This window comes from Watersipora subatra, chromosome 2, assembly GCF_963576615.1.
Source record: "Watersipora subatra chromosome 2, tzWatSuba1.1, whole genome shotgun sequence".
NCBI lineage: Eukaryota > Metazoa > Bryozoa > Gymnolaemata > Cheilostomatida > Watersiporidae > Watersipora > Watersipora subatra.
Genome location: NC_088709.1, coordinates 76,607,840 through 76,621,391, shown reverse-complemented (window position 1 = coordinate 76,621,391; position 13,552 = coordinate 76,607,840). Strand labels below are relative to the sequence as shown.

Sequence of the window (13,552 nt, the reverse complement as noted above, 5' to 3'; positions counted from 1 at the left end):
TATTTATATGCTATAGTCAACATTTTGCTGAGGTTTTGCAGACTTAGTCTCCATCTGTCAGATAGATGATAGGCTTCAATGTAATACCCTGAGAAACCCTGAGAAATGTATGACTAACTATGAAATAGAGATCAAAGCACTCTCCGATTAATTATGAATTGAAATTATGAACAGTCATCTGTATGTGTAGGATGCTGAAAAAAGAACTGCCTTGCACGCCGCAGCCCACTGTGGAGAGGCGGAGATAGCTGAGGTTTTAATCCTGAGTGGTGCGAGTACTGTACAGAAAGACAGCAAATGGCAGACCCCTCTGCATAGAGCTTGCAGCAGCAAGAGTGATGTATGTACACTATGACATCTGACTATTATAGCGCAGATAATTTCCTATAGCCCGATTCGATGTGGGGAGGTAGAGAGACACACATCTGAACACATCTTTTGACTCCACCATTTATCTGATATGTACATTAGTTGAACTAGTGGAACCTGTTTAGCGATGACATAAGAGTCAAGCAACATCTCATCTAGTCGCCTGCTCCATAAAAGCCTCATCAGATGTCAATTGTCTTCCTGTTCCTTGTCTCTAGTGAATGCTCATCACGGTATCGCTTATAGATAATATCTAGAGTATGTCCACATTCCTCTCTAACTCCCTTATCATAGCACCTCATCTGCTGTGCTGGCAGCTCTCAGCTTTCATTCTTGGCTGCTTGTAGCTTACTGTCGAGGTTCTTCTCAAGCACCGTGCAGATGCGAATGCAAGGGACAAGCAATGGCAGACTCCACTCCACATTGCTGCCAGTAACAATGCTGTGGGGTAGGTCTACTCTTCAGCTTTATACCAGCATCAAACCCCATCGGCTGAGTTCGTTATTGGTTGAACCACAAAGAATTTGTCTAGATTAGCAGTCCTTTCTTACAACTTCGTGGCTAATAAGCGGTAGATCTGAAGGCTTGATTATACAACGGCAGTTGTTGGCCACTGGAGTTCTGAAAATGGTCTGTACAACAACCAACAACTTTTTTCTGATTGGTTGGAGTAGGTGACCTGTTAAAGACAACCGATCTGTGTGCAGTTTAAATAACAACAAGCTTATTTTCACATCATGAAGTTTCTGTTAGTTAAGAAATCCAGGTTGTAGTCAGCATTCCGTAACACTAATGACTTGGTGTTACTGTGCATCAACTCAACCTTAGCGGCCACGATCGCTGATCGCTTATAATGAAATCACCAGTTCGACTAATATGAGGTTGGTCATTTAGCCTGATCTCAATCTACTATATAAACGGCAATCATTGTGTGTGTGTGTGTGTGTGTGATTGTGTGTCCGCCTTGTAGAGTATCGTACTTTTCGGACTATTAGCCGCTACTAGGTATCTAGGGCGCATTAATGGGAATCTCCGGTTAGTGCGCCTCTATACATAAACTATTCATCGTTTGCCATTTTCACACAGAAATGACGTAATAATTTAAACTCTATGGCTTTCTTTTAGCTTCATGACACGCGATGCTTTTTTGTCCTCGACTTATTAGGGCTAATTTGTTTTTGGCAAAACGATATCGACAATAGACTCTATCGATATTAGAATTTGGCGATTGTATTTTATTAACTCTATGAAACACGATGCCATTTTTGTGAACCTCTGTTTCTGGCTTTTCTCAAGGTTCAATTGCTAAATCGCTGTTAAGGTCACTACTTTTCACGCGGACACTTGTATTATCTCGAGTAGGAATGACATCTAGATTCTCTCACCTTCGATCAGACAAAGACACTACAATATTTTATTTTTACATTACAAAGGTTGACTTGCAATAAAATTCACATTACAGTTATTTGGTATCAAAAGATTCACCATGTCTTACTCTGTTGTGCTGTAGGTGCCAAAGACGTGGAAAAGTGATTACAAGCTCTTAAAAGCTCAAAAACGAAAAGCCGCTGTAGATTGGAATCTCTTTATTTATATGGCGTATTCATTACAGTTTGGTTATCGTCTTGTCACGTGATGTTCTCACGTAAATTAAAAGGCCAATAAAAAGCTCAGTATAAAACTTATTGTAGCACTAGTTTATGACAAACACTTCGGGTTTTACCGAAGACCCGTATCAAATATAGATGCTCGCTACTTTACAGTTTTCTTTCGGCTTGGACTAATCGTCAAGTCGTAATCTGATCATGTGACCCAATACTTCGCAAATAATTTTTGCAGCACTTTTCAATTATCACAGGTAACCAACAGGCTCCTCATGATAATCAGACAATGATATGTACTCCTTCGAGCTATGGCTAGAAAATTAAACGAATTTTTAGGGTAAGTTATAAGATATCACTGCTAAAAGTGACAGCATTACAATGACGATAAAACAGACGCGTAAAAACAATATACATGGTTTTATTGAATGCGTGAAGTATATTTGTGAAAATATTTCGACGAATGAGATTGCATGAAAGTGTAAACAAAAACCATCCTGTAACAACTATGTCCCATTTGAGCCGTTTTGGAAAGCGAATCCAAACTACAGCAGTCTCGTGTGGCTGCGATTAACTGTTCGTTTTTTAGCTTTTAAGAGCTTGTAATCACATTCCTATTTATTTTGCACCTACAACACAACAGAGTAAGACATGGTGAATCTTATGATACCAAATAACTGTAATGTGAATTTTATTGCAAGTCAACCTTTAAATACAAATAGATTTTCTGACCAAAGACTTTTTTATTACCTGGTTACAAGTACAGCTTATGGTGTAAAATAGCAACTACAAGTACAAGCTTAGCAAGTACAGCTTATTGTGTAAAATGTTGAAAAAATACTTTACCAAAGTTGTTTTCTCGCCTAGGAGCGGATTAAAATTTACATTATTTTATTTTAATGAGAAAAATTGTTTCGGATCTTGAACAACTCGGTTTTCGAATTACCTTCTGGAACCGATTATGTTCGAGAACTGAGGTTCCACTATACGTTATCAAAAGATATAGGTCGCTGAAAGTTATGAAATTTTAAATTTACATTGGTTTGAAAACTTTTACAGTTGTTTTATTTTCTCTCTTAATTTATTTCAACTACACAAAACACTTCTTTCTTGATATGTAGTTTGAAAGTTAGAATGGCAAATGTTGGTATATGTTAAATACAAATCAATTTTCTGTGCAAAGACTTTTTACTACCCAGGCAACATCGGGTAGCACAGCTAAGCTTGGGGTTGTGGCGTCACTCGGGGATGCGCGGGAGACCTTTTTCGCCCCTAGTACAGCGAGAGTCTCTAGGCGTGGCTTTCCGGATGAATGAGTTGGCGAGTGCGAGGCGATTGATTGCAAAGCGATTGATTGCGAGGTGATTGATTGCGATTAGTTGCAAGACGATTGGTTGCGAGTGCGAGGTGATTGATTGCGAGGCGATTGAGCGCGAGGCGATTGATTGCGAGGCGATTGAGTGCGAGGCGATTGGGAGGTGATTGCGAAGCGAGTGCGAGGCGATTGATTGCGAGGCGAGTGGGAGGTGATTGATTGCGAGGCGATTGATTGCGAGGCGATTGATTGCGAGGCGATTGATTGCGAGGCGATTGAGCGCGAGGCGATTGAGTGCGAGGTGATTGATTGCGAGGCGATTGATTGCGAGGTGATTGATTGTGAGGTGATTGATTGCAAGGCGAGTGGGAGGTGATTGATTGCGAGGCGATTGATTGCGAGGCGATTGAGCGCGAGGCGATTGAGTGGGAGGTGATTGATTGCGAGTGCGAGGTGATTGATTGCGAGACGAGTGGGAGGTGATTGCGAGGCGATTGATTGCGAGGCGATTGATTGCGAGGCGATTGAGCGCGAGGCGATTGAGTGCGAGGCGATTGATTGCGAGTGCGAGGTGATTGATCGCGAGGCGAGTGGGAGGTGATTGATTGCGAGTGCGAGGTGATTGATTGCGAGGCGAGTGGGAGGTGATTGAGTGCGAGGCGATTGATTGTGAGGCGATTGAGTGCGAGGCGATTGATTGTGAGGCGGTTGATTGCGAGGTGATTGAGTTCGAGGCGAGTGGGAGGTGATTGCAAGGGGAGTGCGAGGTGATTGATTGCGAGGCGATTGATTGCGAGTGCGAAGCGAATGATTGCGAGTGCGAGGTGATTGCAAGGGGAGTGCGAGGTGATTGATTGCGAGGCGATTGATTGCGAGGCGAGTGGGAGGTGATTGCAAGGGGAGTGCGAGGTGATTGATTGCGAGGCGATTGATTGCGAGTGCGAAGCGAATGATTGCGAGGCGAGTGCGAGGTGATTGCAAGGGGAGTGCGAGGTGATTGATTGCGAGGCGATTGATTGCGAGTGCGAAGCGAATGATTGCGAGGCGAGTGCAAGAGCGCGATTGTCAACTGCGAGGCGTGTAAAGACTGGTCAGCCGAAGTGAGGGCTCAGCGGCAGAAGTGCGCGATCGTCAACTGCAAATATAGACGGGTATGAACGGATGCATGAATCTAGACACATGAATCTAGAATATTTACTAGATTTTACACGCATCTAGCTGTAAAACACATTGCAGATTTCCATCGTTCTCCCCAACATTGACATGTATATGTGTATGCATACTCTGACCAGGACAACAATTTCAGCAGACTGCATATTTGGAGTTTTAGAGTATGAAAGACAACTCTCAATAAACCTTATGCTGCTTGTGAATCTGTTCCTGTAGGCGGGTAATGCAGCTAGTACATGTATGATGAAGTTTGAGCTGGCAGTGTGAACGTCACAGCACTGGATGCACCTATGGGTTTTTGTTTATAGTATTTCTTACAATGAGCGAAAAGTTTTGTCATTTAGTTCTAACCACAGCGCCTAATTGTCCCCCTTATCGGTATTAGTTATGTTACTACCTTGACGGCCTCTTGTTTGTTTTTAAAGCTTGAAAGATAAATTTGCATGCTTTTGCATGCTGGTTATCTTAGTTTGAGCATTGCTGATTGTTTCCTTGTAATAGTTGGCACCTGCAGCATTGCTATCATCTCTCTAGTAATAGTTGGTACCTTCAGTAGTGCTATCATCTCTATAGTGATAGTTGGTACCTTCAGTAATGCTGTCATCTCTCTAGTGATAGTTGGTACCTTCAGTAGTGTTATCATCTCTCTAGTGATGGTTGGTACCTTCAGTAGTGTTATCATCTCTCTAGTGATAGTTGGTACCTTCAGTAGTGTTATCATCTCTCTAGTGATAGTTGGTACCTTCAGTAGTGCTATCATCTCTCTAGTGATAGTTGGTACCTTCAGTAGTGCTATCATCTCTCTAGTGATAGTTGGTACCTTCAGTAGTGCTATCATCTCTCTAGTGATAGTTGGTACCTTCAGTAGTGTTATCATCTCTCTAGTGATGGTTGGTACCTTCAGTAGTGTTATCATCTCTCTAGTGATAGTTGGTACCTTCAGTAGTGTTATCATCTCTCTAGTGATAGTTGGTACCTTCAGTAGTGCTATCATCTCTCTAGTGATAGTTGGTACCTTCAGTAGTGCTATCATCTCTCTAGTGATAGTTGGTACCTTCAGTAGTGCTATCATCTCTCTAGTGATAGTTGGTACATTCAGTAGTGCTATGATGTCTCTCGTGATAGTTGTTTTCTTCAGTAATGTTATTATTTTGCCATCTCTCTATATTAGCTCATTAGGTCATATTAGACATTAGATCATGTCTTTTAGGTTTGAATTTCTGAGTTTACTGAGTTTTCTGAATTTCTGAGTTTACCATGTTGAAGATATGGAATTGGACTTTTTTACATTTACCCATCGGTTTGTAGCGAGTGCCGGAAGGTTTAAAAATATTTCCAAATAAGATTGCTTCCATCTATTTCAAGTCTATAACGGATATCTAATTGGCAATTGCAATGCCTTTGGGCTTCAGTTTACATATATCGCTAAATGCCTTTGATACCTTATAGGTGTGCCAAGCACCTGTTGCCTCTTGTCACAAAAATAGATATGACCGACAGAACTGGGAGATCTGCCCTTCATCACGCCGCCTTCAATGGCCACGTTGAGGTAACTATCTGATACTGTCACTTACTATTCACAGTAGTCTGTGATAGGTCGTCAGAGCAGCTTATACATATAAGTATATTTGTTTATATAAGGGTTTATACATATATTTATATATCTATGGGTTTATATATCTATGGGTTTATATCAGAATATATAGAATTGTTTTTGTTGTAAATGTGTCTGGTTCAATAAAACTCTGGCCTTTGAGAAATATTTTAATCATTCTGCAGTATTACCTTTGGTTGGCAAGTATCAAGTATAATTATACTTAAGTTAAGAATATATACATGTACATTCTCTGTTTGGAAATTGCTGGGTTAAGATCCTAAATACTTAATTCTGTTTACTTTTCATTTGAATCATAATACCAATTTACTAGCGTATGTGAATAGGTTTTAGGTGCTGACCTAATTTTTCTACATGGAGGCATGAAGACACCAAGGTCTCTAAAAATAGTCTACGCAGCGTGTCTCTTCGCTACCTACTTTAAAGCATGCCATGCATTCACCTGTTTTCACCATCTTTCGCATGGTCATGTATATCCTTATCTCTACTTCCTGTCCATCCTTGCCCAAGCCTCTCTTTTATTCCACCTTTTCAATGCCCCCTAGATTATTCTTCGACTAACCTTTTCCTTTTTGCCTTGATAACCTTTCAGGCTGTGAGAGGCATTTTGAGTTCTAAAGATATGTTTTTAATATTAATGAAGTTAGATGAAGCTTTGAAATTTCATGCGTATTCACACCATAGATATCACACAGTCTTGAAACAGTGGTAGTACAGAAACGGACAGTAATAAAATTAGTATCGTGGGTATTTACATGTACCTTAAATACCCGCGTATAAGACGCACTTTTTTCTTAAGAAGTTGACCTAAAATCTCAGGCGCATCTTATCCATTGATACTTTTATTATAGAAAATATGCATTTATCATAATATCGAAAATTTATTATAAAAATTTCAATCTCACAATATTTATCATTGTGGTCACGATTGGCAGATCGTAGGCATGGTGACTTTATTCATGTTGCCACCCTAGGTGAAAGTACACTCACCATTAATCATCCATTCGGCCCATTTCTGTTTTAATGCTGTTTTGAATGGCTTATTCACAACAACATCCATCGGTTGTGGAATACTGGTCATGCTGCCAGGGATGAAGACGAGGTCTGTATTGTGTCGCTTCAATTTCGATTCAACTTTGTTGGTTGTACAACATCTGAAAGCGTCTAACATCAGCACCGATCGCTGTCACCAATCATTTGACATACAGTCGAATGATTTCACGAAAATTCATATGAAACACCACTGTTTCTATAAAAATTTATAGAAATTTAAGATTGAAATTAGGATGCGTTCTATACACAGTTACACAGTTTTTCCATCATTTTTGGTTTCAAATATCCACTGCGTCCTTTACATGGTATCATCCTATACGCGGGTATTTACGGTAGTTGATAGACTTTTAATTATAAGAGTCGACTGTAGGACAAGAAATGGTCCACGATCAATCAATAATATTACATTGGTGGCATTAGTACAGTGTTAGTATTAGTACAGTGTTAGTATTAGTACAATGTTAGTATTAGTACAATGTTAGTATTAGTACAGTGTTAGTATTAGTACAGTGTTAGTATTAGTACAGTGTTAGTATTAGTACAGTGTTAGTATTAGTACAGTGTTAGTATTAGTACAATGTTAGTATATTAGTACAGTGCTAGTATTAGTACAATGTTAATATTAGTACAATGTTAATATTAGTACAGTGTTAGTATTAGTACAGTGTTCAGATTAGTATAATTTTGGTATTAGTACAGCGTTGGTATTACGGTAGACCCTCGCCATGCAATTTTAATTTGTTCCAGTGTTGAAATCGTAAGGCACAAATTTCATATAGAGGGGTATAGAAACCCATAGTAAATATCTAATGCAAACCCCCTAGTGAAACTCATCAAAATTTTATACACATGCTATACATAATAAAAATTAGTAACAAAATAATATGTTATACTTAGTAACTATAGTTACCTACAGTAACTATAGTTACCTACAGTAACTATAGTTACATACAGTAACTATAGTTACTGTAGGTAACTATAGTTACCTACTATAACTATAGTTACCTACAGTAACTATAGTTACCTACAGTTACCTATTGACCTTAGTAACTATAGTTACCTACAGTAACTTTAGTGTATTTAGTAGTTATGATCTGCGATGAAATGTAACGTTACAATGCGCAGTATGTGTCGTAGGAAGTTTCTACTTTTGACGCAGGTGCATAACATAAAAGTTGAATTCAACATAAATGAATTTATCTTACTAAACACATACTTAGAGCTAAATCTTAGTATGCATTTTAGCTATTTTACTGAACCTCTACCTTTTCATCGCTAAAATTTTATCACCTATCGGTTTCGTTTTCGCAATAACGAATAACATCGAACTGAGTGAGATCGAGCATCGTATCTCTTTCATTTGTTGTTAGAGGGATTTCGACGAGTAGCATATTAGCATATTTGTTATTCGTATTGCAAAAAATAATTCTTATGGAGAGGGCGAAAAATCAGGGTGTTCTACTTCGCGGAGCGAAAAATCGTATACAGGGTCATCGTAACCCGAGGGCTCATTGCTTGTATTAGTGCAGTGTTGGTATAGCATTATATCGTAGTCGGGCAGAGCGAGTATTCATGTTTGGTTGTTGACTTCACAGTAGCTTGACTAATTTACCATTCGGTATTATGCTCATACGCTGCTTACAGATGGTGCAGCTGCTGTTAGAGAACAATGCTAAGATAAACGCCCTTGACAAGAAGGAGAGACAAGCTATGCACTGGGCGTGCTTCATGGGGCATATAGACGTAGTCATGTGTCTGGTCGAGCACGGAGCCGATATCATCTGCCCTGACAAACAAGTGAGTATCTCTCTGGAACTGAAAATACGCATTCACTCTGGTCTATACGGTGAGACACAAATTCTCCTGCAGTGATGTCATCAGTATCTTAGCTCGCTCATCACTTTCCTTCTCACCTGGCATATTGTTAACATTTAGGTTATTCAAATATGGTTACTAGCGTTATTTTAAATATGACCATCTTTTTCCCTCTGGAACTCATCGGGCTAAATGTGACGGCAGATAATGTTTGTCAAATGTCTGTTGCAGATGTTTTAAATACTGGTTGATAAAACAATAAGAATTTTCCCTGTCAATAAAAAGAATAAAGACTCCTTTGTGGGTAATGATATGAGACAGTCTTCAGACGTGTGAAAGAATGTGATAACTTCAGTGTTTAACCCTTTGACTGTCGCATTACTCATTGGTCCAAGTGCTTCGGGGCCGCATTCTTTTCACTCAAAAATGTGGCATTTTGTTTTGGTTCTTGCTCTGTTACCACTTGATCTATTGAGTCCAAACTAGCTAAATATCCTTAGAGCCCTTTCAACAACAGAATATGACCAATAGTACCTGTCTTGGGTGACCTTATAGCAAACCAGATCATGCTGAATTCAAAAAAGCTTGTTTTTTTAACTCAGCATTGAATTTTTTATTTTGAAATAAAAAAACAACTGCTTAGGCTCTAGTTGATATTGCATAAATGTTAGCTAATTTATTTTGCTGTTAGAAGTGTTAAGATAGCGTAAAAACAGTTTGGAAAGGCTAGAATAAATTAATGCAAAGTTATATAACACAATATGAATATTAAACAAACCGGAAACGGAGCACTGAAAAAATGTTAGGTCGACTATCGAATGAGTTTGTATCCTACAAAATATAGTTATTGGCAACAAAAACATCCAAAATGATTGACAATGAGTGTTCCAACAAACAATTGGTTCAAATTTAAACTAAAAGACATTGTAACAATGCTAGACAGAAAACATCATACAAAAATGTTGGTCTTGTTTATAGAAACGAAAGATTTCTTATCGTTGATTTTTTTAAGACATCGATTTTTCTCACAATGAAATAAGCAATTACCAATCGACGTAGCTATTCTTTATTTTATAGATGTATAGAGGTTTATAGTGTGATGGAACTTGGGCTAAGGGAGTTGTCACAAAGGGTTTATAGTGTGATGGAACTTGGGCTAAGGGAGTTGTCACAAAGGGTTTATAGTGTGATGGAACTTGGGTTAAGGGAGTTGTCACAAAGGGTTTATAGTGTGATGGAACTTGGGCTAAGGGAGTTGTCACAAAGGGTTTATAGTGTGATGGAATTTGGGTTAAGGGAGTTGTCACAAAGGGTTTATAGTGTGATGGAACTTGGGTTAAGGGAGTTGTCACAAAGTTTTGAAAGTTTTCATAAATATTTAGAAATCATCTGAAACATCGCACTGAATAGCGTGCTATTTTGCTATTATTCAATTGTTTTACCACTATTAATTACTCATCAATCTAATCAATGTGTAAGAGTGCAGGTGGTTTTTAAATACGTTCACCTCTGCACCCTTTCACTATTTACCTTCTACTATTTATTGGTATTTTGTTGCGCTGTAAGTCATCCCTTCTATGATTGGTCATCTTTATGCATGAGTTGTGGCACTATGATATTATGAGTTGTCTCTCCATGCACTAACTATTCCTTCTTTTGTTGTTGCAGATGTTCACCCCTCTACACGCGGCGGCAGCGGGTGGCCAGGTGACAGTCGTCAAATTTCTGTTAGAGCAGAAAGCTGAAGTAGACTGTGTGAATGCGAGTGGCAACACACCCCTACACATCGCTTGCCTCAATGGTATGGATATGGTAGTTAGTGAGCTCATTCAACACGGTGCCTGCATACACAGTACAAACAACAATGACCAGGTTAGTATTGCCTCTGCACAAGGCCTGAATACATAGCACCAAGCACAATGATTAGGTTGGTATTGCCGCTCCGTGTTCAGTTGTGTTTGTAGTCTTGGCCAGTCCAAATCTATCGCTTCCCTCTGCTTTTTGCACTATGAATGGAACAGATGAAGACCTCTTTTGTGGTTGTAGACGCCTCTCCATTATGCTGCTGGGGCAACCTACAGCGACACCATAGTTGAAATTTTAGCCAATGAAAAAGCAGATGTTAATGTGAAAGCAGATGATGGTCGCACACCCCTGCACATAGCAGCTATCCATGGGAGATGTAGTCGTGCCAGGGTACTCCTTAATTATGGTAAGAGAATGTGGCAGCTATCCATGGGAGATGTAGTCGTGCCAGGGTACTCCTTAATTATGGTAAGAGAATGTGGCAGCTGTCCATAGAAAGTGTAGTCATATCAGAGTACTCATCAACTCATGTAAGAGAAAATGGCAGCTATCCATATCGATCCTTGCCAACTCAAAGTAATATATTACATATTTTAAATAATATCAATGACCTTTGTTAAAAGTTTGTTTATCTTCTTGAATGCTGTGAGAAATGTTTATGCCTCTCCAGGAGCATATGTGGATGAGAGAGATATTCAAGGCAACACAGCAATTCACATAGCTGCACAATATGGCCATGATGCCTTCATCAATACTCTTCTTCTTCATAAGGTAGGAGTTATGTTATCTCGACTCTTATTAATTGTCAGCCCATCTAACTCTCACTGTCACTCTCTTGTACAGTACAAGTATTTACTAGTCTTCATCTAGTTTTGCTCATGCTATTTTTCTCCTACTATTAAGCTATAAATATGAGGTCTGATCCAAAAGTTCCCGGAATGGAGTTGTATACTTGTGCATATTCACACTATGGAAAAAATCATTGCAGGGTTGGCTGGGAAACACCTCTGGAGTGTTGTCACAAAATTTCAGGTTGCTATGACAATGTGTTCTCATGGGAGCTAACGATATGTCAAGGTCTGTCCGATGCTTCCGTCTTTTTTTAACAAATTTATCGTCATGCCTATTCAATCGGAACAGCGTATTTGCATTTAATTTTGTGCAAAATTAGGGAAAACAAGTACTCAGACAGTTGAAATGTTAACTATTGCTTTTGGAGATGCTGGTCTATAAAAAACACAAATTTTTGAGTGGTACAAACGTTTTTGTGAAGGTAGAGACAGCACTGAAGATGACGCGAGGTTTGGCAGACCAGCGTCGGCAAGAACCTGCTCGTAAATTGACAGTGTGAAATCACTAGTCATGCCAGATCGACATTTAACTATTAGAGATATCTTGAGAGACTACATATTTTTGGAACTGTTCAAAAAGTTTTAACTGACAATTTAAACAATTTTTTAACAAATTAAACGAGTCGCAGCAAAGTTCGTGCCAAGCTTGCTGACTGATGACCAAAACGAGCTCAAGATGCACGCTTGCAACGATTTTAAGGAAGCTTTCAAGAATGATCAAAACTTTATTTCAAAGGTCATAGTATCCTTGTTTTCCCTAATTTCACACAAAATTTAATGCAAATGCGCTGTTCTGGTTTATTAGACATGATGACAAATTTTTTTTTTAAAAGACGGAAGCACCGGACAGACCTTGACATATCGTTAGCTCTCATGAGAACGCATTGTCATAGCAACCTGAAATTTTGTGACAACACTCCAGAGGTGTTTCCCAGCCAACCCTGCAATGGGTTTTTTCATCGTGTGAATATGCACGAGTATACAACTAAGTTCCGTGAACTTTTGGATCAGACCTCATATATACTGCTTTGGATGCCCCAATAAGTTCAAATAAATTAAGAGAAAACTTAACAATGAGTGTATGAAAGTTTGTGAATAAAAAAGGTTACTGTTGCAGCAAAAGCTTGTTGTATTCAAAATTTTGATGGACAATACTGGTACCCCTTGATACTGGTACAAACATAAAATTGAGATATCAAACATTCTTAATCTAATACTTTGACTTGATGGTGAGAGAAGGTAGAGACAATTTCTACTCCAAAGAATACAATTGTCCACATGAAAAGCATATAGCTTTTACAGATTTACTGAAAGTGGAATTATGAGTGTAACGGTACATTTGAAAATTGCTGATTAAAAAATAGGATGTAATGGTAAAAAAGTAGCTTTTAAAAAATTTCCAACAAATGCAAAAAATAGTATTAATTAATACACATGTGGACCCTCGCCATACCACTTTTATTCGTCCCAGTGTTGGCATCGCAAGGCGAAAATGTGGTATAGAAATCCATAGTAATTATCTAATGCAAGACCCATCGATAAGAATCATCAAAATTTTATATACGTGTAAATATTGAAAATTAGTAATAAAAGAGTATGTTAACTTTAGTAACTATAGTTACCTACAGTAACTTTAGTGTATTCAGTGGTTATGATCTGCTATAAAATGTAGTATTACAATGTACTATGTGCAGTACGTACCGTAGGGAGTTCTTACCTTAGAGACAGACGTATAACATAAACTTTTAACTTTCATAAATTTATCTTACTAAACACATACTTGAATCTAAGCTTTAGTATGTATTCTACTAAACTTCAACTTTGTCATCAGCTAATATTTTATCACCTGTTTCTGGTTTCACAATAACTAATAAAGAATATAGCTGTTTTGAGAGAGAAAGAAAGAGAGAGAGAGGGGAGGGGGAGGGAAAGAGAGAGGGAGAGATAGAGAGTGCGC

The 13,552-nt window shown here is 38.6% G+C and overlaps 1 protein-coding gene across 4 annotated transcripts in view; it reads left to right on the top strand.

The window, feature by feature from the left end:
• Positions 1–13,552, top strand: part of LOC137388816 (serine/threonine-protein phosphatase 6 regulatory ankyrin repeat subunit A-like) — a 43,999-nt gene that overhangs the window by 13,643 nt on the left and 16,804 nt on the right. For 3 of the 4 annotated variants that reach the window (XM_068075270.1, XM_068075268.1, XM_068075269.1), the window contains exons 1-6: positions 698–817; positions 5,905–6,004; positions 8,768–8,920; positions 10,607–10,810; positions 10,985–11,150; positions 11,415–11,515. In XM_068075270.1, the coding sequence (XP_067931371.1) occupies positions 5,945–6,004; positions 8,768–8,920; positions 10,607–10,810; positions 10,985–11,150; positions 11,415–11,515 (684 nt within the window). In that variant the 5' untranslated portion in view covers positions 698–817; positions 5,905–5,944. Of the gene's footprint in view, positions 1–190; positions 341–697; positions 818–5,904; positions 6,005–8,767; positions 8,921–10,606; positions 10,811–10,984; positions 11,151–11,414; positions 11,516–13,552 lie in introns of those variants that run through there. The other variant, XM_068075267.1, reaches the window with a different exon arrangement.